The sequence below is a fragment of the Temnothorax longispinosus genome, chromosome 8, assembly GCF_030848805.1.
Source record: "Temnothorax longispinosus isolate EJ_2023e chromosome 8, Tlon_JGU_v1, whole genome shotgun sequence".
In the NCBI taxonomy this organism is placed as follows: Eukaryota; Metazoa; Arthropoda; class Insecta; order Hymenoptera; family Formicidae; genus Temnothorax; species Temnothorax longispinosus.
In genome coordinates this window covers 18,216,274-18,244,049 of record NC_092365.1, presented here as the reverse complement: position 1 = coordinate 18,244,049, position 27,776 = coordinate 18,216,274, and the positions used below count along the sequence as shown (strand labels likewise).

At 35.0% G+C, this 27,776-nt stretch overlaps 2 protein-coding genes across 7 annotated transcripts in view; one reads left to right on the top strand and one right to left on the bottom strand.

Moving 5' to 3' along the window:
• The window catches only part of Lbr (lamin B receptor), a 68,550-nt gene that overhangs the window by 34,723 nt on the left and 6,051 nt on the right, over positions 1-27,776 (bottom strand). The window lies entirely within an intron of this gene.
• LOC139818101 (monocarboxylate transporter 12) lies at positions 1,140-27,341 on the top strand. Of its 6 annotated transcripts, none has more exons than XM_071786591.1 (12): positions 1,140-1,566; positions 14,664-14,805; positions 17,090-17,294; positions 19,348-19,488; positions 19,933-20,121; positions 21,309-21,552; positions 21,666-21,876; positions 22,609-22,776; positions 23,059-23,281; positions 23,697-23,936; positions 24,158-24,283; positions 24,528-27,341. In XM_071786591.1, the coding sequence occupies exons 2-12, from the start codon at positions 14,680-14,682 to the stop codon at positions 24,683-24,685; spliced, it is 2,031 nt and encodes a 676-aa protein (XP_071642692.1). In that variant the 5' UTR covers positions 1,140-1,566; positions 14,664-14,679; the 3' UTR covers positions 24,686-27,341. The 6 variants fall into 6 exon arrangements, with proteins under 6 accessions (XP_071642692.1, XP_071642691.1, XP_071642697.1 ...); XM_071786590.1 differs by lacking the exon at positions 1,140-1,566 and adding an exon at positions 5,126-5,329; XM_071786596.1 differs by lacking the exon at positions 1,140-1,566 and adding an exon at positions 12,562-12,685.

The following is a 27,776-nucleotide window of genomic DNA, read 5'->3' as shown; positions in this document are numbered from 1 at the left end:
CTTGCCACTGCATAGGTATCTACAGGGATTATGACGTCAAAAGCGAATATTCATTCTTGCTATGTTAAGGTAAATTACTTTCGCGCATTTGATAGCATATGCTTTATAATGTACCAAGAATTCTTTTTGATTAGCTAATCAGAAAGCTATGAATTTTCGTCAACTTACGAAAAAAAAATTGTGAAGAGACTCATAGCGATTGTCGACACATAAATTAGAAATTATACAATTACAAATTATGCACTCGATAATTAAGATAAAAAATAAGAAGGTAGTCCTTCGATTCTTATCTGATAGCAAATTAATAAATAAAATATCTCGCGTGAACTTATAAAATATTTTGTATATCGGGATACGATAGTACATTTCATTCTTGGTCCTGAGCTACTTGAGAGAAGGGGAAGTCGGGCCCCTGGTCCCTTTCCCAGACACTACTTAGACTAATTATGCAGTTTTAATATCGTTTTAATTCAGGTTTGTTCATTAAATCGCTCAGCATGTAGGCGCAAAACTAGTTAATCCGACTCGCGCGCTATTTCGAGAGAGCCAGGCGTCAGGAACGAAACATTATTACGACGAGATCGCGATCCCCGCAAACCGGAATGCTTGCCACCAGGAAGTGTCCGACATTATCGCGTACAAGACTGTACACATTACGGATCCAAGTGCAGGTGGCCGAGATTCGACGATCGTCGAGATTTCTTCGCGAATTTTGTTTTTCCTCTTCTCTTCTCGCGTACAGCGAACAGGGTGAGAGCGACGGGACCGTTTTTCGCGCGACAAGGCAGGCACGTGCTCCCGGGACGCGCGATCAACTCTCAATCCGCACTTTCGTTTAAGCGCGGATAACGCAAGGAGGGGACTCGACGTGTCGGCGAGGAAAAATCACCATCGGAGGTCCAGAGGAACGCCTCCGCTCCGTTCCACGCGCCGCGAGCCGCAAGTTCGCCGGCTGGCGAACGAGAGAGAATTCTGAGCGGCGGCTCTCCTGAGTGTCCGCTTATCCGGCTGCTCGTCCACCTCGTCGTCGGCTCTCGGTGTGCGAGGAGTCGCAAAGAGTCGCGAGGAAGAAGTGCCTGACATTATCGCGTACAAAATTGTACATTACATTACGAACTCACGTGCGTGGACGTCTGCACGCGAATTTCATAGTCAAAGCATCGAAGTAATTGAAACTGCGCGTGCAATTACGATCTGTATCCGAAACCGCGAGTACTCGCCGAGACGCGCTTGCTTGCTCGGCAATGCGTTCGAATTTTTCAGACAAGAAAAGACGCCCACGCGAGTATCAGTCTCTATCACAAAGGCGAAAATATTGGAAAGATTTGCCCAGACTTGCCCAATCTCTTTGAACGAAAATTCGAGACTGATCTGTTTCAATTTGTTTTGAGAGTGTATTTGCATTCGTGCGCGTGACCCATCGACGTCCTGCCAACTGGTACCAAGAAATTGCGCAAGACCGGAAGCGGTTTCAAGAAGAAGGACGCGTTTGTTTTGCCTGTCCGTTGATCGAGAAGATCGGACAGGCGACCCCGCATGAGCCCAACGCCCGGAAAAACGAAGCGGGTAAGGACGAGAACACGTCAGGCTAGATCGCGTGTTGAGTAGCGAACATACGCGAGTAATTAATTTATCTCATGTAATAAATTATATCTATTTTGTATTAATTATAAAATCGCTACATTGCTCTTTATAAAATTTTATAAAACATACGTCTAACTCTTTTAATTAAAATCTATTTTTTAATAAATGCAACGAGCTAATAATGTAGATTAATTAACGGGGAATATTTAACAATAATAATATTCATCATTTAATGAGGAATATTTTATAGGATGGGTATTTTATACTTATTCAACAAAAAAAGAATCTGCAAGGATCGTTATTTATACGTACTAATGAACTAAATGTTATATATATAATTAAAAGCAAAAATTATTCTACATTATCGACTTCGTTTATGTATACATTATTTTTCATTGACTTAAAATGTAATTTGCTTCTTAATTGTCGGATATTGCTTGTCGTTTATCACTATTCAAAGAAAGCAGATTATCATTTTCACTCTTTTCTTCTTTTTTAAAGAATGTCTAAATCGTAAAGCTTTGAACAATTAATTTTCTCAGAAGAAGAGAGAAGAAAAGATGTGAATCAATTTCATGATCACGGGCGCATCGAACGGTCGGTCAAAGTCACGACTAATTGATAATTCATTGAAGATACGCAAATCCTCGATGCTGTCGCAATTCCGCGCCGGGCGGCGAGATGCAAACCGTGCCGAGGCGGAGCGTGCGGCGATTTTGCGTAACACACGCGTGTGTGGGCACGTCACGACGTCACCCTTTAACAATTTTCCCGCATATGGCTTGCAATAACGTGTCGATCGTCCTCGCGGCTTCCAACTGAGTAATTATTTGTCGACGATCACATGATCTGGCGCGAAGTAACGGCGCGACGTTCCCGCGGAACCGACGGAACCGACGCGACGCGTCGCGTATACGCTCGAAGAGCGGGACCTCTCTGTCGGCGGGACTTTTTCACCGTCGTCGCGTCGTTACATCACGCGTCGGCCCGCTATTACCAGTTCCGCGCTCTCGGAAACGTCGAAAACGAGTTGCGTGGAGAACGCGCCGCGTACAATCTCTCTGAAAGTCTGAAACGGGTTATCGGGCAGTCGCCTCCAGAATCCTTATCGCCGATCGACGGCACTTGCGTCGTTTCACGACGGTTGTGTTGCGCGATGCTGCGAGGGTTGCAAACTCGAGGGCGACGTTCATTCTGAAGGAATAATTCCTACATACGTTCCTACATACATCTTTTTCAATTCTATCCGTTCTTCTAATCTAGAGGTCTTACGGTATAAAAATTCCGCACAAAAGTCAGCCTCAGAAATCTTATATACGCGTCTGAGAAAGCCTCGCATGAGTCTCGCAAGTCTTCATAAATTTTCTATTCTATTTTACGTTACGGCGAATTACGGTCTTACGGCTTACGAATGACCTAATTATTAGTCATGTAGTGACGAAAATATCATTCGACACAATGGGTACTGTCTGTCGGCGGCGAAACGAACGGCCAACTCATTCACGCGACGCGGCGATCGCACGATTTCTGAAAGCGCGTACAGCTCAGTGCGCGTTCAGCGCACACACCTAAGGTTAAAATTTGCATAATCAGAAAGGGTACATAAAATATACGCGTACGTTGCATTTGCGAGGGGATCGTGACGCGTTACGTTCCATTTAGTTATGCACAGTGCACTTGATCGACGTCGAAGGAGGCGTGTTTGGAATCTATAATTAATAAGCGTGGACGCGCGCGTGCCCAACGTCTACGTATGTACATTTGTGCCGTCGTCGTATAACGGAAAACCTGAAACGGTGAAACTTAAACTTGAAACTTGACACTAATTGTGATTTACGGGGCCTTTCCATTCGAATCGCGATAATGAGAAAAAAAGGTGATGGACAAAAGGCGAGGGACAAAACCGAAGGTCGGAATAGTGTCTCGAATTGTCACGTTAATTAAGACTAGTTTATAGACAATTTGTAATTAACATCAGGAACTAGGATATAATTCTATTTATTTATTGTAACAAAGAATAATAGACTTTTATTATAATTTTAATAAAATTCTATTATAATTTTAGATATAATACAATATAAAAAATCAAAGAATACATGTATATGTATATAAAATATACATAAAATAATAAATAGGCCTTTACCCTGAAATCTCTGATGCAAATTATAGGATTTATTATGTTTCTTATTTCCTCCGTTAAATAACAGCGATAATAATTATCGCCGTTAAGTTACACAATTTAATTTGTATTTCTTTCAATTTTATTCATGTAATAATACGTATAAGACATTCTATACATAAAGAATAAAGAAATGGGTAAAAAATTACACTTTTGATATTCAGATGAATCCTTTTACCCAACGTTGTGTTTTCTCCGTGCCTGATGGAAATTTATTAAAAATTAGCATCGCAGACGCTTCCACCGCGAAACACGCAGCGATGCATTATCGGATCTAGTTAAAATTCAGTAGCGTTCGCGTAATCAGCGAGCGATATCAGCGTGGAATAAGCGGATGCAGCGCGATGCCATTTGGATTTTTGGTGACCTGCTTTTGAGTCAACATATCCGTTGATTCATAACATTTCTCGCGTGCGAGAATGACGTTCTGCAAAAAAATATGAATCTTATGCAGCGCCGAGTTCGTCACTCTTTGTTTTTCCACTCTTATTTTTTTACCTGTTCACGAAATGACGAGGGTTTACGATCGCTCAATCTTCGGACGATTCTCGAGGAAAATTCTGACATCGAAGTGCACAAAGGAGATAATGCAACGGTTGTCGAGATTTCAGACAATCAGACGTGTATACACCGTCTGATACGCCGTGATGAATGGCGATTTACTGCCAAGGCGACAATTTTGACATGTTGAATTTTCGGCATCAAAACTTTCTACGATCTTTATTGCATCATACCGGACGCCGTCGCGACGAGACGGCCACGAGTGAAATATTTGCCGTCTGCGTTCCAGTGGATATTAAAAACACTTGTACCGCGGAGTGTAATTATCGCGAACGAATATAGGGTATAATTATCAGTCGCAATCTCGGAGCAGTGCTCTTCAGATTATCGCTAGCGATATACTTTGCATCTAAATTATATTTAAAAACATACATTTGTAAGCGTAAGAATGCGAATAAAAAAGTTCATTTGATAATCAAGTACTCCTAATTTTATCTTGGTGCTAATTTATTAGCTTATTCATATTGATCAGTCGAATATTTCGAAGAAAAACGTCGCGATCAACGTCGGCGCTTGCCCTTTCGGCTGATCTACTAAATCAACTAATCTCGAAGAAACTGGAAAAACTTTATTCCGACATCGCGATCTAGGATAGTCGCTTATCGAAAAAGTAGCCGCAAAGAAGCGTCGGGAAACATTCGCGGGGAAGAGGAGGGACCCGGGAGCGTGCGAAAAGATATCCCACCAATATCTGTGTCGGCGGAACCGACGATGGAGCAGCCTCGATTCCTCCACTTCGAAACGGGCCAATCTCGCATCCCGCCGTTATCGCTGAAACGACCGCGAACTCGCGGGGCACAGTCGGTACAACGTCGCGACGGCCACGGGCCCTCCGTTCGAGTCACATCGCGCGCGGTTCTTTAGTCACTTTAGTGCACGCGGCCTCATGCATATATGCACACGCGCGCGTGTGGCGTGTCTCGCCTTCAGAGTCTCCTTTTCTTCTCGGCAAGTTTGAACTTTTTGACGCACGTCAGTGACAGTGCGACTTCGGAGAGATCAGAGGTAACGTGTCCCGATCTTTAAGCCAATCGCGCTTCGCCTCGTCTGATCGAAACGTAAAAAAAAAAAAAAAAAAACAAGCTGATAACGAAAAAGTGCGTTCGAATGTTTTTGAGAGAAGCGTGGGAAAAGTTAATGGACCACGTGGAACTTGGTCCGCGAGCGGTTCCCGCGCTGATCAGGCCGCGCAAGCGCACGTGGCGAACGCACGCCTTCACAATACTCCACACGTGGAGAACGCGCGAGTTTCTTTTTCCGCCGGTGAACCTCGATTGCAGAAAATCGACGACGTCCAAGTGCCGTTAATTATGCGACATACTCGTCAATCGCGTCGATAGACGCCAGTGTTTCCGCACGATCATTTAGGACCTTATTGAACGGTAGCAATCGGTCGTCTGTATTGCGTCATCGGAATTAAAATTCGTAATTGGGTCAGTGACGCGAAACACCTAGATGCAAATACCCTATTTGGTATCTATTCCTGCACTTGGATAACTTTTATGGTGCGAGAGAAAACACGTGGTAATACTGAGAATAGAGCATTTTTTTTATATTATCGGCGCCCAGAGCGAGTGGTGGGAAAAGTCAATGTCGTCATCGGAAAGGTCACGCTTTAACATCCGAGATCTTCGGAACTTTTTAAATTTCGTTATCAGTAAAATTCGTCTATTTCAGACCGCTTCCTCCGCACTCCTACGACTATTAGATAAAAGCTTAAGGAATTAAGAATGGATATTTAAAAATTTCAAGTTATTTTGTAGTTACTGGGTTTGACACGTGGTACTTGATACTCATACTAGGCCTTCATGATACAGAGATTTAATTTTTTTTCAAACACTTTTCACTCTTTTCTGTAGGAATTTTTATAGTTCATTTTATTAATCGTTTTTAATTGATCCTAGGATATCTCCTTTAATGAGAAAACAAATAAAGCGGGCAGTGCGTTATTTTCGTTCGATATGACAAATGACCTGTGAATTTCCGAATATTAAATTGGTATATAGCGTGTCAAGAGTGGTATTAGATTGTATATCTGATGACAGAGGTTTGTCGATGTAGCTATCAATTAACATATAATATATGTGTGCAACTGTACATTGTGAAAGCGTGATCTGCTCTCTATAGTTATATTTAGAGACGAAGTATTTTTATACCAACGCATGGCGGCTCGAGAACCTCGAGAATCCGAGATGCAGAGTTTACATTAGGACAAATATAAATATAATGCAATGAGATAAATTATAAGTCGAAGAAAGTCCACTTCGTTCTTTCTCTCATTTTTGAAAAAAGAACTCTCTTGCGCGAATAGTCTTTAATACAATTTTCTATATAGTATTGTCTTCTGAAATGCGTTATGATTTTCCTCAAAACTATCTGTCACATCCTATTGAATATAGTAATCTTTAAAAACATGATAAAAAATTTCACGTACAGAACCATTTTGATTACACGAACAGTTCACGGGTGACCATGAAAAAGTAATGATTTCGAATACGAGTTTTTTTCCACACGACGCAGGTGTCTGAGAAGGTTTCATGAATTTGGTATGCGTCCTCGCGCACAGATGTTTCCTTAATGCTATAGAGTTTAATCGGAATGTCGAAACGCGAGGTTGCCGCAAAGAAATTAAGATGATTGTAGATATTTTTAATGTAGCGAGGATGTCGTCCGATTTTTTCTCGTATTTGGCATTTGGGCGTATAAATTCTTTCTTTCTATTTCTTTCTTTACGTAATCGGGCAGATGCGGACCAGAATTCGCATCTGCCCGATTACGTAAGAAAATTGAAAACTTAAAAATTAATTAAGGAGTTGGAAGTCTTTTGTTTGGTTAATGGTTCTTTCTTGCGCACCTGATAATTCTGTTGCACCAGATGCTATATTATTTTGCACGTACTTAAAGAGAAGACTTAAAACGAAAACAAGTAAAAAGCTAAATTTAGAGACGAATGAAGTTTTCGCAATAAAATATATTTAGCCATAAATATTTTTGTTTTTTGTTGCTGGTATTTAGCATTATTTTCATTTTATATCTTTGTGTTATACTAAATAAAATTTAGACATGAAATTTGTGATCAACATAATAAATGCCAAATTACAAAAATAAAATGTAGGATGGCATAACTTCATTTCTGTAGTTTTTATGAAAAACAAGGCAAGCTTAGCTATTTATACATACATACTATATATTTGTATTATAATATTTCAAAATGCACGTATATGTATACATGTATATACAGTTTAGACAGAGTGAGTTTTATTTCGTGTGCCAATTACATCTGCCAATTATCTCAGAAAGTATTGGTTTATTGGAAAAATGTTTCAGATAAATTTGGAGGGTTCAAGGGAGCCCGATAAACGATCTTATTAGTTGAGTCCTACTAAAATAACTGAGATAATTGGCACACTCATCCTGTATATGTATATACATATACATATATGTACATATATGTGTGTAGTAAAATTGTATAAACAATCATTGAATGAACAATTACAGTTACTTTTTTGTCGTAATCGCACGAAAATTTCTCGTTCCTCGATAATAAAAAAAATCTCATGTATAGTATTAAACTTCATTTAATATCGGTATTACTACTGATCTGACGTATCGGTTGCGGCTGAAAGAAATTTTGAAAAAGTTAAAATTATTTACATTGACAAATTATTTGAAAAATCTCTTTAAAACTAAATCTCAAACTTCGAAGCGTTGAAATGCGTAGAACATCCGCGAGTTAAATCGAGAAGCTGCAGCCAAACTGCAGCAATATGACGCATTTATTATTCCACCGCGTCACAATAGCATCGCGGAGTTTACGTCTAATCCGTATACGGACACGTTCGGAAAAATCTTCGATGATTCGTCGTCGCCGGGAAACAAAGAGCAGAAAGGACATTCCGGGAAACAAATACGCGAGACCGAGACGCGGTTTATTGGCCTGTTCGCGACTATTTCTGTAGCACTTTAATCCGGCTTTTTGCGTTATCGCGAAACACGAATATTGCTAGTAGTTAAATGCAGATCAAACATGCAAAATAAGTTCTCGTGAACTCTGGTCTTCAACAACGTGAGTCGTCGTCATATTTTTCTCTGTCAATGGTAATAAGATGAAAAATGTACTGTCAAATGAGTTCAGAGTAACAATAATCCTACCCTTTGAGAAAAATGAGAGTGACATTTTGTTTCTTAATTTCGATAATCTTTCACGTTAAAACGCTAAATCGCAAATACCAGATATAACAGCGCGCAGCGTTATCATTGAGATTTTATCATTCCACTTTGCTCTCTTTTATTTTATTACGCTCCGTCGTATATATCTCTTACGTCTCATTTACGATGCGAGGTGAATCAATGGTATATTTAAATCAACGACGAATTTGGAATAATGAATTTTTTTTGAAATAATGAATGAATGATGACTGTACGATAAGATATGCTGGCAGGATTTAAAGCGATCTACCGTGAGACAGATAAAAATCGTGGCGCTTCTTTAGTGTTATTAGCCTATCCATTATAGAAAGCGTGACTAAAATCTTTTGCAGACGAATAAAATAATCGATACAATACAACTTTTATGTTTTCACTTTAGTATGAGATTATCATATATTTCCGTAATGCATTCTGATTTCTACGTCGAAATTTTTCTTGTCGTGAGATTTGAAATTTTTTCAAAACGTTAGAAAACATCGCACGATCACTAGGACCGGTATTCATAGTCAGATCTTATATTTAAGATCGTCTTAAGTTTATCTTTAGATGCTGAACGACTCGTTTCATTGGCTACCGGGTATCTAAAGATAAACTTAAGACGATCTTATACATAAGATCTGATATTCCGGCCTAGATCGTGCCTCTCGTAATATCGAGATATACCGTGGAATTATCGTAGATAACTTACTGACCACCCGCAAAAAAATCTCTCTCGAATGGTGGCGAGACTTTTATAATAATGTTTGCGAAATTCCGGAGAACGGCGATAAGATCGCCGCTCCCGCGATAATTATGTTATTGCAAATATGCAGCGACATCAGCGCCAGTTCGCGCAAATATCAATGTTTATCGGCGTGCGAATGAGCGAACGGAAATCGGGTTTTTACGATCTTTGCATATCGTCGCGTTCGCACGCGGAAAAATTGAGGGAGTGAAGGTGTGGAATAACAATGGTGCGGAAAAAGCCAGACCGCGTGGAAGGCAGAAATATGTTCTATCGTCGTAAAGTCGTTTGTTATACCTGGCGGGGACACAACCTACAGCCAGCGCGTGTTTGTGCAATCCATTAAAAACATATTTTATGAGAAACCCCGGACAGGTTGGATGTATCGCGGATCTAGGAAACAATTCACTTCGTTTCTAATTCCCCCGGCACTCAGTCAGCCGTTTAGATGAGAGATCTTATGAAAATCTATATGGTCGTAAAGTAAACTCGCGGCGAACACCTTTTAGATACTAATAATAAAATATTGCTCACAAATGCTTTCTTTGTGGAACGTCACGGCGAAAGAATAACGATTGTTAGCCTTTCTTCCTTAAACATTTTTTAAATAATTATTGAAATATCTCTGGAGTACCGAGATGCATTTAAAAATAGTCTAATCATCTAATTATCTCTTTCATAAATTTATTTAAGTATTGATTAATTAAAATTTTTATAATTTATATATCTAATAAATCGTATAATTTATATATAACTTATATATCTTTAGAAAATATTTTAGTTTAGAATATTTGAAAGAATTTAAGATAATTGTATGATAAAAATGGAATTAAGATAAATTGGATAATCCTCTTATGATCCATATTGATTTGACGTGTATTTGCAGAGCAAAGTTCTATTACTTATCAGATAAACGAGATATTTTACGAAATATATCTATTTCTCTTAAAGTTTTGTGATAATATCATTAAATAGATAAAAGTAAACAGAAGAAATACTTTGTGCAAAAAATATGTGAGAAGCGTATTGTCTGTAATATAAAACTGTAAAATCCATATTGCGTACTGACAATCCATACTGACAATATCGCATTTACACGCTAATTAAGACGCCTCTTGCTAACTTCCGCAGTAATTATTTCAGTTATCGATAAAAATCTTGGCGCTGCACTTCGCATTCGCGATTATATTACAATATATTACTTCGTTCCACTTTTTATAAATCGATTGATCACAATACCGTATTGTCCGTCCGGCGTTAAAAGTGCATGAATTAATGAGACACGTCTCGCGAAGACGGAAGCGTATTGCAAATCCTCTTTATTCTAGGAAGATGCAATAAGTTTCTGTACTTCGTTCTGCACTCAGGCGAGCTTCTTGGTCACCGCAATTATCGCTCTGACTGAATGTTGATCTACTCATTATACCCTCGCGAGTGATAATTCCCTTTGAAGTGGCAGTAATTTATTGCCGATCGATGCGTCGCCGCCGCAATCGCCTCACGTGGCGATCATGACGTCGCGTAATCGCCAAGTTTTATTATCTGTTAAAAAGTAACGGGATATCTGCTCGCTCGACAGTTACCCAGGCATAATTTATCAGCCAGTTAGTAGAATTGCATTGTCCGTTGCGCGCCGATAACAATTTATCTCGGTGTTTAAAGAGTTAATTAGCGGTACTTACAAGAACCACCCTCGTTTCTAGAACAGCGACTATTACGGAGCGATTGTTATGGGGATCCGAGTTCGCGATTACCTCGTTTCATCATTTTCTTTCATCTGTCCTAATTACGCGCTTCTTTGTTACCATTGACGCTTGGATCTTTACGTCAAAGTAGCGTATACAATGATATCTCGCGCGTATATACATGTATGTAAATACGTGACGTACGCTTCGCTTCATCAATGTAAATCTTTGCAGACCGAATTTTGTATCAAGCAAAGCGGAAAAGGCGCGGAGTAAATAAAGTGCGCGATAAATAGTCTTCGGCACTATTCGAGCGATGCTAAGTAAATCGTGATAGAGAACTCGGTTTATTGTGCAACGCCAATCATCTATTCTATGTAATGTGCAAATAGCATGATAATAATTTCTATTCTTATCTACAATTAAAAGTGTGTTATGTTACTGACTATATATCTAAAATGGCCAATGAATAAGTCATTATCATATCTGGATTTTGCATCGTTGTATAATAGTTTTATAAATATCGGTCACAATATGTGCTCTCATAATGTCGGTCGAAGCAAGATCCAGAAAATATTTTGTTAAATGTACGGTTAGATTCATGATTAGACACACAGTTTAGTTATTAGTACATTTATTATATGTTTAAGTAAAAAAGTGCAATATACTTATATAAATATAAATAAATAAATAACTAGATATTGTAGATATAATAATAACATGTAACAAAATGTTGAAGACATCAATTAATATAAAATATTGTTTTTTAATTGTAATATTGCAAATTTAAAAGATATCAGAATAATTCTACCAATATTCATAATCCAAAATAATAAAAAAATATTCGGACTAGAAATGAAAATTGGAAGTAATCGGCAAAGAGAAGTTAAATCTTCCAAACCAAGTCCAGAAAACATGACATTGATAAAGCTTTGAGAAAGGCAACGGAAACTGAAATGATTTTTAAGCGTTGGTGATAGATATAATCGAGACAATAAAAAAAACGGACTTGATTTCAAATAACAGCTGGTTCGTTCGGCTGTCAGTCGTTAAGAATATTTAGTATATTTATATTTTTATACGAAATATTTTATTAAAGGCCAGAATCGCCGTTGTGACCAGATAGTCGTTCAACGACAGCGAGAAAAAAGTGGAGCGATGTTGCAGTTTCCGCTGCAGAATTTATTTTTTTCTTTCTTGGATCATTGCTCAGCGAGAGGATAAAATGAGCGAAGTCATGCTAAAAATAAACATATCCGTTATCAATTAGGAAAGTTTACACAATTCTGTTTGTACGATAGCTGCTGAAGCTGTGCATAATATAACACATGCAAATGGCATGTGCACGCGTGAAAGATGAGGTTGTAATTTTTAATCGTTGTTGATATTGTATCTGAGAGTCAGACAGCATGATCACATGCACATGTATTGTGAGGCGCCATAAAAAATAAGAAAGAGAAAAAGAAAACGAGAAAGAGAAGAAATTGGCGCAATCAGTCAGGCAATAAAACTGGTATCGACTATGAAAGGCTGCTCCGAATTGGAGAAGTAATAACTTACGAATACGTATGTTGTATCAGGGATAAATATTTTGCTGAGTTTATCTTATCGCCAATTCGTAAGACGTCAGATACAAGATTCACAAGATAGATTCGATACTACAAACGCGTCAAATATTATTACAATTCTAATTTCGCTGTCTCTTTGTCAACATCTATCCGTTCGATCAGTAGGATTTCGACAGTAAGTAGAATTTCAATCTATTCGATCAGCAGAATTTTGACAATAAGTAGAATTTCAATGAGTGATCATTTTAATCCTTTTTTTAATCACACAAGGTATCCTAAACTTATCGAGTCATGGTCTGATTACGAATTCTTTGATTAATTTACTATCCATGATCTTCTTAATTAACCTGTCATTAGGTCAATAAAGCAGACGATTCAAATTATATATCTTTCTCGAGAAAAAGTAAAGAGATAGTAAAATTTTTAGTAATTTAGGATTAGTTTCGATTTAATGTTAAAGACTGATTCACGATATGATATTAATTAGTCTATTAATCGTATTTTCGATAAAGAAAAATCAATTCCAAATTGATCAAGAACTTCTAAAAGCTAGCTTGTTAGATGTGACATTAAAACGACTGATTGCGATAATGAGACCATCTAATCCTTATAATTGTCTTTTTATCCGTTATTCTTGATAACGTACTATACTACAATGTCAACCGTCATGTATATGGTCGTTATTAATTTTCAGAATTAATAATAACTAATCACACGTGCCATTGATAAAAGATCGATCAGCTCATGTAACGTATTCTCAAGTGGCTTTTATCGTTTAAACGTCTGTCAAGATGTCGTATAATGAAAACGCTATGCCTGCAATTAAATTCGAGTAGGGAGATCAGGGAAGGTGAATCCCGAAAGATCAAGGCCAAGCGAATTAAAGCTACTACGAAAACTCGTCGGCACGTGACCATTAACCGGTTCAACACTGTTGTCTTTTTCGTTGACATTCAATTAACGAGTAAATCGCTTCTTTGCCTCGACGTTACTACGGTTCGTATATGGACGCGTAAAAAAAGAAAGAGCTATCGTTGATGATATGCTGATATGAAGAAAGTGGTCGGACTTGCCTTTGATTCTTCTACTATATGCTATTAGATGTTATACAAGATGTTCCAGAGACAGGGAGATTTTTATCTACAATTATAAAATCTTCATTTGCTCTAAATAGATTTTTCTTTAAGATAAATGCTCTATTTTGTCATAAATTGATAATTTCGACATTAACTTTGAACTGCATTGCTTCCATTTTATGTACTGCGATATTGGAGCATACCATAAAATGGCATGCAATCTGTTCATGAAATTTGTCTCAACTATGCTTTTTTAAAAGAGATGAACTCGGATTGGACATTAATGCGAATGACTGGAATTATTCAAGTTCTATCGCATTACGATACAGTAGACATACGTCAAGCGTAGACACACGCTTTGAATATTATTCACGCTATTTATGAGCGACATTGTTTCAAACCAGATTAATCTTCGACATTAATTAAGTCTCAATGGAATCGTGGTATGTGTGCCATTACAAAATTTTGCAAAAAGGCGCAAGATTAGTAAGTAACCCTTACGCATTAACAAGGTGAAGAGAAATTTGCAAACATATTTTCTTTCTGCAATCAGCTTATAGTCTTATTATGAATCTCATGCGATAATGTCGTAACATCACTGGATGATAGATAATAAACATCGGGATCGAAAACATCGCATTAGCAAATCGATATACGATTGCAAGACGTAATGTCTCTATATTTGCAATAGCACTCGAGAAAAACAGTAGTCATCTTTTTCAGCGTATCTTCGAAAATCATTCAAAAATCGGCAAATTTTTCTGTAAATAGCCAGATAGTAAAAGTTTAGGTTTTGCTAGCCAACAGGCGAAATTGACAATATACAGAAAAGAAAAAACAAATTATCAACAAAATTCAAAATGTAATAGTAATTGTTAACAATTACGCGAATTGTATAAAAATGTGGGCCATAATTTGCTGATCTCTGTTCTAATCGAATTGCTAACATTATATCCTCTAAGTTTTCCGAGTTCCATTAATATCTAAATCAAGTGTATCTCTATGTTTATCGTGTCGACGTTGTGTCTGTTCTCGTTGAACAGATTTCACGTGACGTTTTGCACGGGCGTGTTTCAGATATTCGGACGGGACGATGTCGACGACGGTGGGCAAAGTGGAGGAGCAGGTTTCCGACGCGAGCAAACCGCAGCAAAATGGTCACGAGCGCAAGAGCGAGGAGCTGCAGCTCCAGGACGTCAATGACAACAACAACGACGAGGTGATTTTCCGCGATATTTTCTCGCGTGTAGGTGTGTCAAAATGCAGAAGCTGCAAAAACTCGCGCCGTGAGCAATCACTCGCGCGACGGCTGTCGGTCTCGTTCGCGTGATTAGTAAGCTCGTGTTGAGAGCGATGGACGGATCGTGCGCTGTAAAGCTGCAAACGCGATATCGCCTTATTTGCGACACATAATGGACCCGATAGTCGTTGTCTCGTTGTGGGTCATTCAGGGGCGGATACGCGTTCCCGACTGAATTTTTTTTTTCTTATCCGCCTGGAAATTAACAGCGCGAACGCGAACGACCATAAAACTCCTCTCGATTTTTATCCCGCGACTGACTGACCACACGTGACGCTTTCTGTGCGAATAAGCTTGGACTTTCGGACAATGAACTTCTCTGGATTACGCGTTTATGTTTGTAATCGTATACAAAAAAAGTGTTTTTGTCATCGACGGAAATGAAGGCCGTCGCGACGATTTCCTGAATTATAAGAAACGCTAGAATGATTTCGCACTTTTCTTTACGTCTCTATATTTTAATCGATCGTTGACGATAGACTGATTATACAAGTTACTTGTGGATATATTTTATAATACGATTGCATACTCTTCACAAATTCTTTTATTTTTTTAAAAACATAAATAAATAAATTAATTTTTTACTTGCGAAAATAAATTTGTATCAATTATAGATCTTATTAAATGAATCGTTGTTTTATATCGAGGCTACCGAAGGCAAATTTGCCGTCCGTGGCAAGTCAACGTTTTAGGCGTACGCAGTTTGACGGCAGATTGATAACTTTTCAAGTTTTGGGTCACGCGAAACAGCCGAAATACTAAAGACCGGGCTCTCGGCTTTCGGAATGGCCTTAACCTCAGGCATCCTGTGAATTTCCAATGAGCGAAAACAAATCAAATTAATGTTTATAAAATAACAAGAGGACATTTGCGAATTAACCGATTTCGTGCCGTGCTTCTCCAAACCAGGTTCGGTGTATATCGTATCGTGTTAGGTATTTTTTCTAAAACTGTTTTCTCACGAGTGAGAATTTTCATCCTAATAATTATCATCCTTAGAATTTATTAACAGTCAAAGTACCAAGTTTCTAACATGTAGTTTAAACGTACAATTCTGCTGCTTGCGCAAAACAACCATGTATATTTTCATGCAAATTAAATCTAACATTAATTACGATTAATGCAAAAAGTATAATTATTTCTAAAGTCAATTAACAAGAAACGATTTTGTCCACTTTAAACAAGAAATCATTAACCATGTTATTTTGGAATAATAAGTGAACAATTTATTTTAAAATATTGGCTAATTCTAATTTTTTGTTTGTTTTTCACAAATTGATAAAAGATATTGAAATAGATAGTGTCTCTTTCTTGTTCTTAACTTGTTTTACTCAGAAATAGATAGTGTCTAGAACACAAATCGCATAAGCTAGATATTGTGATTATATAAATCTTATGCATGTACGTCATTGTGTTCAGTCGTACATATCTCCAAAAGTTTTTGCTGCATATTATTCAGATTAAGAATGATATAGCAATCGAATTATAATTATTATCTTATCTATAAATTAACCAATTAAAATTATCGGTTATCTTTAAATAATTTTACATTTGCATATTTTTCTTAACTTTAATGCTTTTAGCTTTGTTTTGTTTCTTACTCAAAATCTACGTACATCGTTTGCACAAATTTCCATACTAATTAGAAGTCATAGGTCTCTAATTTCCATTATTGTGTTTGTTGCATAAATCCGGCGTTCGTAGCAAGTTGATTGTGTACTTTTAAGATTTTAGAGAACTAAATAAAACTAAGCTGTAGCGAATTTTCATTATAATTATTAAATAATTGCCGCTTTCAATGCTTTTATGTACAGTATTATATATTTTAATCTTCAACTCATTGTTGCATTGTTCACGTTTGCCTTATTTTTATATAAAAATATTATATTGTAATAGAAGTAATTTTATTTAAAGTTATCTATGTTTCATTAATTTAAAATCTTGCCTTCCCATTAGAATATTTTCTAAAATAAAATATATTTAATTTATATATATGTATATTAACAAAATAAAAGTCTTTAATTAATGCAGAATTACTCGATCTTAATTGGAAGTTTGTAAAAGTAAAAAGTAAAAAAATTGTATTAATTTACTGTTACGCAAAAACAGTCGTTTCTAATAATTTTACGTAGGTGTATACTCAACTAGTTTATGCAAGATACTCGTTAATTATTGTAAAAGTTTCATTAACATTTATCAACAGACCATCGAAGTGGAAATGGTCGTACCACCTGACGGAGGATGGGGCTGGGTAATTGTTGCAGCCTCCTTTATGTGCAACTTCTTCGTCGACGGTATTATTTTCAGTTTCGGCGTGTTTCTCAACGATATCGCGGACGCATTCTCTGTATCGAAAGCGAGTGTCGCGTTCGTTAATTCGTTACAGAGCGGATTCTATCTCATGGTTGGTTAGTAATGACACGTATGTAATATTTAATAGCAGATCTATGTATTAACCGCAAAATAATGCCGAATAGTTAATTAAAAAAAGTGCAATGCCGTTTTTATAAAATTATTTGCAAGATAAAAGTATTTCGTACACTTTGAGAACTTTGAAATAATAATTTTTTATTTTTATATCTTTTTGAACCTTGAAAAGCTTCTATCAAATTAATTCATATAGAGAAGCAAAGACAATTTTTGAGTTATGCATCCAAATGAGTGACCGTTTTATAAAAATAAAAATAACTTTTATTTTGTAAGATTAATTATAATATTGATTCAGAAGCGTCAAATGTATTTAAAAAAATTTTATTTAAAAAATCCCTTTCCGTAACGGCACGTAAAATTTTAAATGCATTTTTATTCCAGCTGCAATAATTGAGTATCTATCAGATTTGCATAACAATACGTCATATCAACAAGATTGCATTTGATTATAATATTATACTGCATAAAAATTTGTGTAATTAATAAACAAGCAAATTCTGGAATAGTTTATCGTATTTATCAAGAATATATATGAAATGTGACGTAATACAAAATGTCGTATCGCTCAATCGACGAATTCTTTTATATGTAGATTTTAAAACTGGAATATTTTGCAACCTTTAGAATTTACATTTCTTTGACATATCAAGTCACAATATATATTGACGCAACACGTTTTGTGCAAGACACCGAAAATACGATAACGATGATAGCCATATTTCTGTTGAATATACGCAACTGATAGGTCTGTTTGTACAATACAACGATATAATATGCTCGCATATGGAATCTTTCTGATACATATCGAGTCGATAAAGTTGCACATATATTGTATAATGTACACTTGTGTTCGCACCCGAATTAGCATCGCAATAAATAACCATTTGTATGACCAGTCTCAAGGATCTTCGCGGTACAATTCAGAAAAATAAAAGTATGCAGAAGTATTCCCACTCGATGTTCAATTTATCGTCGAACCGTTTAACAACGTTTTACGGCTTTACGCGTTTAAATTATCACGATCTATATCTACGTCGATGACATGGATAATTAATAGTTACATCTTATAAATGTTAAGCATGTTTAATTATGCAATATTATATTATATTATATAATATTATATAATATTATATTATATTGTATAATTGCATAGTGTTATATAATCGTTCGAAAGTAAGATTTGAAGAGAAATATACGATGGAGTTTCTATGTCACTATGGAAAAATTATATATCGCAAATTTTTCATGTCTATAATCAGTTTTAACGATGTAGACGCATAGCAAAATTGTGGCTAACTACTCATAATGATAAAGAGCGGCGATGTAAGTTAATGTTGCGGAAACTGTATGTTCCATTTTGAAGAAATTAGAAGTTATTTACACGATAGCTGTTTGCATTTTATACACGAATTCTTTGCTATCATATACTGTAATATAAAAATTAACTGATAATTGACTAGTAATCTTATAGAATATATAAAATTTATCGATTAAAATAAAATAGGTATTAATAAAAGCGCCAAATAGAAAAAATTTTAGATATTTCAACATTTTTAATTTATATTTTCCATTTTTAATTTTATGTATTTCTATTATATTTACGCGTCCGCGGATATTTTTTTATTAATGATCTCGAAATTATATTTTAAATTATATTGTAAAAACGTACTTTCTCTCTAATATATTTATAAATTTGATACACACATTATTTTATATTATGTAGCGTTTTCATGTTAGCAATATTATATTAATAGAATCACTTGTGCAAACATACGAGGTGTATATTGTTCCTTATACAACTTGCTCGCTATTATAATGACGACATTTGTGCTAAGTTGCGTATAGTCGAACAGTCAATATACATAGCAATTAATATACTCAAGGGTAAAGGAAAGGAAAAGAAATGATTAGAATCGTATCGATAATCAGCGTGTAAGAATGATTCGCACGTTCCCATTCGACCGGATATTTGAAAATCAAGTCCGCAATCGTCGGTAAAGCGACGACAAATTAAATTATCGCTTTTCTCAGGTCCCTTCGTATCCGCCCTCGCCAATCGATATGGCTTTAGACTAGTGGCGATATTAGGAAGCGTGATAAGCTGCGCCGCCTTCGTCCTCGCGTACTTCAGCACTTCTATCGAATTTCTTTACTTTTCTTACGGTGTCATCGGTAAGTTCTTTTCCTTTATGTCTCGGATATTTCTCATTGCCAAAGTAGTTGGCGTTTCCATCGAGAGTTTTCTTTCTCGAATTCTCTTACATGTACTCGATATTGTATTTTATTCAATCCTGCAGGAAATCGAGGATTTAAATTGCTTTATTATCGATATTTAATCGATATCGACTTGGAAATATCATTATTCAAATTTCAATACTTTTCATATTTCTTTTATAATTCATATTTCAATACTTTTAAGAAATAATAGCAAAAAGAATAAAATTAAATAAATTTTAAAATAATTAATTTAAAAATTAATCGTAATAAAGGAATGTATTGTAAAGTAAAATATTTAAGATTTCCTGATAAAGGTTGATTCAGATGTTTATAAGCAAATAAATATTAAATTTATAATTTGTATATATTTTTTTGAATAAGACTTCTTAAAAAATTCAGGTGGTATCGGAGCAGGTCTAATATACGTGCCGGCCGTGATAACTACCGGTTTTTATTTCGAAAAATGGCGAGCCTTAGCTACAGGTATCGCAGTATGTGGCTCCGGTATCGGTGCATTTTTGCTTGCACCGCTTTCGAATATACTCGTGAAAACTTTCGGCTGGAGAGGAGCCTTGCTGTGTCAAGCAGGTGAGAATATTCTTAAATAAATTATATATTTTAAAACGGACCTTTAAATATCAATTGGAAAGATTAGTAAAAATATTATTTTAAACGATATTTAATTTTTATTATTATTACAAGTATTATTATAAGAATAAGTAATGGGCATTATGTTACATGAGATAAAAAATCTAAAATTATCGACATTATATGAATTGCAATAATCACGATTCTGTGATTTTAATTAAAATTTTAATTAATATATGTATTTCTATAAAGAATATGCCTTCGCCTTTAAATAAATATTATGATATTGTAAATTATTATCTCATTTATAGATGATTCAGTTTTCTCCCGCAGAAAAATCCAATACATAATATAATTAATAGGTATAGATCCATTGAGAGCCGTCTATTGTGAAAATAAAAACGCGCTATCATCTACATTACGTAAATGACTTGATAAAGAACGTTGTTTCTTCCTATACTTTTTCTTAATTAAACTTTCAATTAAATTTGCTAACTCTGATCTTATCAATGTTTTCTCATCAATGAAAAATGGTAATAGCGCGCGACTGCCTTTTTCTACTTAATATCATGGACATCATGGTACGTCACGTACATTTGGTTAAGTAACGAAGATTTGCATGAATAACATAAGACGGTGCTTACTTCAAGATAAAAATCGGTCGCGAGATAAGTTAGTCTGTTAGTCTATCGTTTGATCGAATAGTTAGTTATGAGACCACATGAAACTTTTATTACTTCCGCATGATTTTACGTCTCGACTCATAAACTGTGACGTTTGTATGTAATCAACTGTCAAATATATTTATGTTAAAGCGTTCAGAAGTCCACGTAATGTGTGAAAGTGATATATATACTAAATGAAAACCAATATATTCATAATAGTAATCTGTTTCGCATATTATGGCGTCTAAATAAATATATATTACTGAATAGAAATTTATATATCTAATAGATTAATATTACATATGTAAATGTATAAATTTATATATAGATTTATATTTACTATATATATAAATTATATATAAATTTAAACATTGAAAAAAATTCGAGATTTGTAATAAATTTTATACATCATAAATTTATATACATATGGATATTAATGCTCATTAATAAAATAAATTTGGATAATAGTAATCAACGATTTGACGTCTGATTAACAGAAGAAACGACTTATGCGATTTTCAGGCATGATATTACATTGTGCCATATTTGGCGCGATGTTCCGTCCTTTGAAACCAACGAGGATTAAGGTAAAGAACACCCCGGAAAACGCTGTGCTCGAGGTGAAAACCACGTTAATGGCAAAAGGTGTGTCAACGACCTCGTTGCATTGTGTGCAGCCGAATAGAAGCGGTTTCTTCGGCACGAATAACAATACGGAATACCCGACGGCGGCGGAACTCCTCGGCAGCAACCCTAACATAGTAAAGTAATGAACATTCAATGAACAGGGGGGGGGGATTCTATTTGCACTGATATTTGATAACCGTTTCTTTTAACGCGTTAATTTTCTCAACGGAATGTCTTGATTTCTCTGTTCAGCGCATCCAAGTCCCTGCATTCATTACACAAGGTGCATATGGAGACTGAGCCCTTGGAGAGAAAAGCGAGCACTTTGGAGAAACGATTATCCGCACCGATATATCCCGCCGATGACCCCGATTTGGATGATATGATTAACGAAGAGAAGATCGCCGAGGAAAACAATCTGCTCAGCGGCGATTTGGAGCGGTTAAATGGAAAAGTACCGACGGTAAGATCGACATACTCATGAAGAACATATTTTATAATTAGAAAAATGGAAAATTAGAATAAACAGATCGGCCGTGAGCTGAGATGATCATCGAATTTTGCGCTAAAATTTTAGAAGAAACTTTAAGAGAAAAAAAAGACAAAAATATTAAGGTTTCTTAATAGACATATTTCTTAAAGTGACAAAATGTGATAGAAATTATATCAAGTAGAGTATTTATCGTAATCCGTTTAAAACATACATATACAATTGATTGATTTTCATTAAATATAAAGTAGAGAGTTATTTGTCACGATGCAACTTTATAATCGATCGGTCGACTGCGGTAAGAAAATTGCAAAAATAATATTAAATAATTATGTCAAACTTGATCGATGATTGAAACTCTTGTTAGTTCGAATTCTCGCAAGATTTGTTTGTCTCTCTTGTAATTTTTTTTGTAGTTTTCAAAGTAAAATATATCTAGACTATATAGGTGTAGAAGAAAAATACATGTTCACTTTTGCCAAGAAATGAAAATTTAGTATTTCCAAAGCTACGAGTGCCAATTCTATGACCTGGAAAATCCTACACATCTCTATACTTGCGAATCAGTTATTTTTGTAAATATCTCTGTTTTAGAATCTGCGAAAGAAAGTCTAATATATACGTGATATTAAGTGTAAAAAACAATAGAAAATATGTTATTCTGGAATTACTTTGGAGATACAAAAATTCTATTTTCTATTTTAGATCCGTCGACATACGATTAGTGGCAGGCGTCTCCGAGCGGATTCGGAATGCAGCCAAAAGTCTCTTCGAACAGGCAAACGTAATTCGAAAGATCCGCAGAGGCCGTTCTACAGAGACGACATCTTTTACGGCGGCTCTTTGAACAGACTTCCTCATTATAGGTCTCAGGTAAGTTCTATCGCGAATGTATTTCCGTAATGTATTTTTAATTTTTCCCATTACATGTATATAATGTTGAAGTACATAAAAAGAATTCTAATAATTCTTGTGCAAAGAATATAAGATCAGAGCGATTTTAATGGTTGATCAATATTCCGCTTTTTTCTAATTATACTTCTACAAAAATTAAGTAAAATTAAGTTAAAATTAAATTAAGTTGTCGTCACTGAATTTCTAATCGTATAAAGAAATCGTTTTACTTAAGATATTAAAAACGTTGCAATTTTACAGCAATCGTCAGTCGGTTATCACATGTCAGTGACACGATTGCCAACGGCAAAGGATGTGGCAGAGGAAGAAAGCGGAAGTTTCTACCTGTGTCCGGAAAGCGTGCGACGAATTCTGACTACAATGCTCGATTTGAGCCTTCTGAAAAGTCCGTCCTTTTTAATATTAGCGATTTCTGGTGCGCTCACTATGATGGGCTTTTATACGCCCTTCTTGTATGTAGCAGGTATAGTAAACGATCAATATTTATTCCTTTACAATTTTTCTTGTCATATTTGAAAAATAAGCGACTTTTCAAGAGAATTTTTTAGAGATAATACATATTGCTCATAACATTTTTCCGATAATATAACAATTATGAAAGAAAAATTCAAATAATAATGAATTAAATATGAATTTAAAAACAGTAAATAATATATTAAATGCAAGTTTAGTAAAAGTAAAAGATTTTATAAAGATATTATTAATACTATTTATTTACTACTATTTATTTATTTGCTATAGATTTCTAATAAAAATAAAAATCCTATATATACATATCTTATTTATAATTTATCTCTATTGTATTCTCGTAATACACATTTTTATGCATTATTTCTTTGGCTTTAAAAAATAAATCATTTTGCCTATTTTCTTTACAGATCGAGCAATAAAAGCTAACATTGACGCTTCTTCGGCAATGTTCCTCGTTTCGGTGATCGGCATCGGCAACACTATTGGTCGTATTGTTTGCGGCTTAGCAAGCAGTTTGCCCGGAGTAAACGCTCTGGTCGTGAACAATATATTTATCAGCGTCGGTGGTTTAGTAACTATATTCTCCGGCCTTTCTTTAACCGAGGGATATCAATTCTTTTATGCAGCTAGCTTTGGCCTTAGTATATGTAAGCAGAATACTGACTTCTTAAATTCTTTTATGAATTCTTTTATGAAGGACAAAAGACTAAGATATTACTGTAAGATACATCTTATATGTAAAAATCTTATAGATGTGTCTTACCATCTTGTCCTTACACAATATCTCGATTTGATATTTATAAGCTAGCTAGTTTCAATTATATTTATTTATATTTATCTGTGAAATATATCAGACATTCTTTCGTAGCCGTCTTCGCTTCCCTCAGATCGATTCTCGTTGTGGATCTGTTGGGCTTAGAGAAACTAACAAACGCTTTTGGGCTGCTTCTTCTATTTCAAGGTGTGGCGGCGACTGTGGGCGCGCCTCTTGCAGGTAATTAGAATGATATCGATCATCGGAATATAAGACGTCGCAATAAACTTGATAGGAACGCTGATTTGCGATTTGCTTTTAAAGCAAGCGCCTTTGGTTCTAGAAAACGGCATAAATTCTTAGAATTATTCGATAGAATTATTCATTATTATACGTAGATCCTATAAATCTTTACTTATGATAACGATTTAAATCAGAGAAGTTGGACGTCGGTTCACTGAATAATATTTATACGTGCAAATAGGTGCGTTCATGGATGCGACTGGGAGCTACGACGCTTCGTTCTACCTATCCGGCAGCTTGATGCTTATGTCGGCTGTGATCTGTTATCCGCTAAAGAGAATCAACATGTGGGAGAGGCGCGAGAAGAAACCGACTGCGACAGAACCTTCCGCGTCCTGATTGAAGATACAAAACTGTGCCTCATTCTTCATACTCCACGTGCGTGCGCTCATTCACGCTTATACATATTGTGTCGTACATATTAATGTACAACTAATAATTTATAGTGCTATAGCCTAATAATTTATACTGAGCGCTCGAACCAAGAATATAATTATATCGTAAGCCTTCACGCCATAAACGACAAATGATCGATCTCATGTGTGTGATCGGCAGAACGATCGGTCGCGTTCGCTCGCGCTCAAGAATGGCTTTAAAAATAAAATCCGATCATGCGCTTTAAAAAATATTATCATTATACATATAGAAGGTGTGTAACGCGAGAGGAAAATACTTTTTGTATACTTGTGATCTGCTTGTCAAAGGTTTGATTGTTTTCTTTGACAGGATATTTATTCCACGCAATGACTTTACATTTTTATTCGTAATCTATCGCCTCGTGACAATAAATTCGTAAGTAAATTTTGCATTCCGTTGAATTCCAATTTTTTGATATTACGTAAACTTTTTCGTCTAATAGAAGTTTAAAGAAATACAGTAGATGGATTTTAGATAATTCTATAGACTTTTTTTTTAAACAAAGATGATTTATCTGACTGCTTCTATTCAATTAATAAATATTTTATTCATTGAATGGAATTTAACAATATATAATATTTAATAAAGATGGGACCGGATTGTAAATATATGTGATAGAAAATTATTTCGTGAAATAGAGTATCCAGAATTAACTACTTTATTCATGTCTTTGGTTAACATTAGTAGATGAAAGACAAAAGACACTAACAGACGAAAGGTTATTTATATCTTGTATTTGGAAAAACTTTATAATAACATTTTTATTTAAATAATAAAATAGAGAATTTCAAAAGTTTCATTACGCGAAAGTTAAAGTTAAATCGAAAGTTTCAATTTAAAATGTTTGCTAAATCTGTTTTAAACGCCGATCGTGGACGACGACATAAAATTACTAAATTGCGACGCCGCAAATATTTGTTAATAATAAAAATAATAGCCAATATTATTTACACACGATAATAAAAACATCTATTCTTACTTGTAATTTTACTTGTAAGTTATAAATTTGCATTAATTACGATTTTATGTAAAAAACCGATTGCATCAAATATGTATAAATATAGGTATATGAATATTTACCGATGCGTACTTTTTAAGATATAATGACATGTCTCCTTATCTATGTTCCTAGGCTATCTAGCCTGGGAATATGAATAAGGTATCTGGTTACGTCTCCAGACTTTTAATGGCTCGGGTACCTCGAGAAGGCCAACTCCCGTACTCATCAATGAGCCCCTGAGGAAGAAGTTGAATGAGAAAAAAGTACTATTTTACTATTCTCAAATATATATATTTTTGTAATAATAATAGTAAAAAGATAACGGCAAATAATTATAAATTATTATAAGACGATGAATATTTAATGGTTATCGAGTAAATGATTATTAATTCATCATTAGGAACTATTGTGGTGTTGACGATTTGCTGACTAATTTTAAACAGAGCATTTTTAAACGCGAGATGCGAATAGCGAAAGATCGTTGTCCCGATCAAACATTCTTTTGACAACGAAAGAGTCGCAAGGTAAATACGGTCGTGTAAATTGATTGAATTCGTTACGCACCAATTGTGATCGTTTCATATTTTATAATAGCAGTTTTCTTGTGGGAGAAACCGTTAAAAATAATGTTGATATTTTAATTTAGAATAATATTGATATTTTAATTAGAATAATGTTGCATATTGTATTTCACGTTGTTATATGATGTTATATAATATTATGTATTATATTATAAAACTGAACTGCCACATGTGCATCACGTAGCTTAGACTTTTATAAGATTTTAAAATAAAGCATTTGTGTTTCATTCACCACTGTATATTTCATGAGTAAGAGTTAAGCATGTATAAGAACAGAGCATGTATATTGCATTGTGTTACGATATGCGTTATGTCTGCGTGTATCGAAAGATATTTTGTATGCAAAAGCGTATAATCTAACGAAACACGCATCTCTTTCGACATAATCTTGTTAATTTATAAGGTCATTCCACACCTGGTTATAAAAGTGACTAATGTAAGTCTTCCGCTGTGATATTTGCAATTAATCGAGAATTATTTTCGCAAAGCTTATTAATAACTTATTTTGCGATAGTAAACTTTCAACCTTTCTTTATCTATACTTTTCTTCAAACAAGTCATTATTTAAAAATGCCTGGTTTTTATCAGATAGATATTTTTATAAAAATTTTTTATGCTTTTAAATATGCTTTTTAAAATTATGTAATGCGAGATTATAAAGCATTTAGTCAGTTTTAAAACTAGCTTCCAATCAGGCGAAGTTGCTAATGACGTTTTATCCATTTAGGTTTAAGAAAATTGCTCAAAAGTGAAGTCCGTTCCTTAGTGTTCCTAGTTATTAATATATGTACTATATACACACGCTATACAACATACTATAAATATTACATAGTAATTCCGTAAAATCATACGCCCAGATTATCATTATACATATAAGAATAAATTGTGCAAGACAATTTGATTGATGCTGAGGAAACGATTCCGTTGGCAGAGATATGTACAATAAATATATAGATTAAAGTACGTTAAAAGAAATATACTTATCATTGTACAGTAATTGTGTCAATTCCTTGTTCTCCTATCTCTATTCTAATTTGTCCTCCATAAAATATACTAAAAGTTGTGGAGAGTGCAATTATATTTATTATAATTGAACTTCTTTTTCGTGAAATTTAAAAATATGTATAGTTAGACAATAGAAAATAGAAATAGTATTTTTTTTATCTTGTAAAATTTAAAATCAATTTTTTTAAACAAAAATATCGAGAGAATTGTATTTTGTTCCTCAAATTACAAAAGTTCAATGTTTGAATACGTAAAATCGTTTTAAGCGATCTAAAACAAATCGATTTAAGCGATCTAAAACAAATACGAGATCAACTCGACGATAATGTCCTCTACATGCGACACAGTGTCAGGCCTTTGTCAATGCATCAAAGTCACGGAGTTCTGTCTCCTGAGAGGATGTGAATCATTCGCGTCGACGAGCAAA

Excerpts from the sequence above, each read along its gene's own strand:
- LOC139818101 (XM_071786591.1), top strand. The coding sequence starts at position 14,680 with ATGTCGACGACGGTGGGCAAAGTGGAGGAGCAGGTTTCCGACGCGAGC. Across the intron at positions 22,777-23,058 it reads TTCCTCATTATAGGTCTCAG|CAATCGTCAGTCGGTTATCA; the intron begins GTAAGTTCTATC and ends GCAATTTTACAG. Across the intron at positions 24,284-24,527 it reads TGTGGGCGCGCCTCTTGCAG|GTGCGTTCATGGATGCGACT; the intron begins GTAATTAGAATG and ends ACGTGCAAATAG.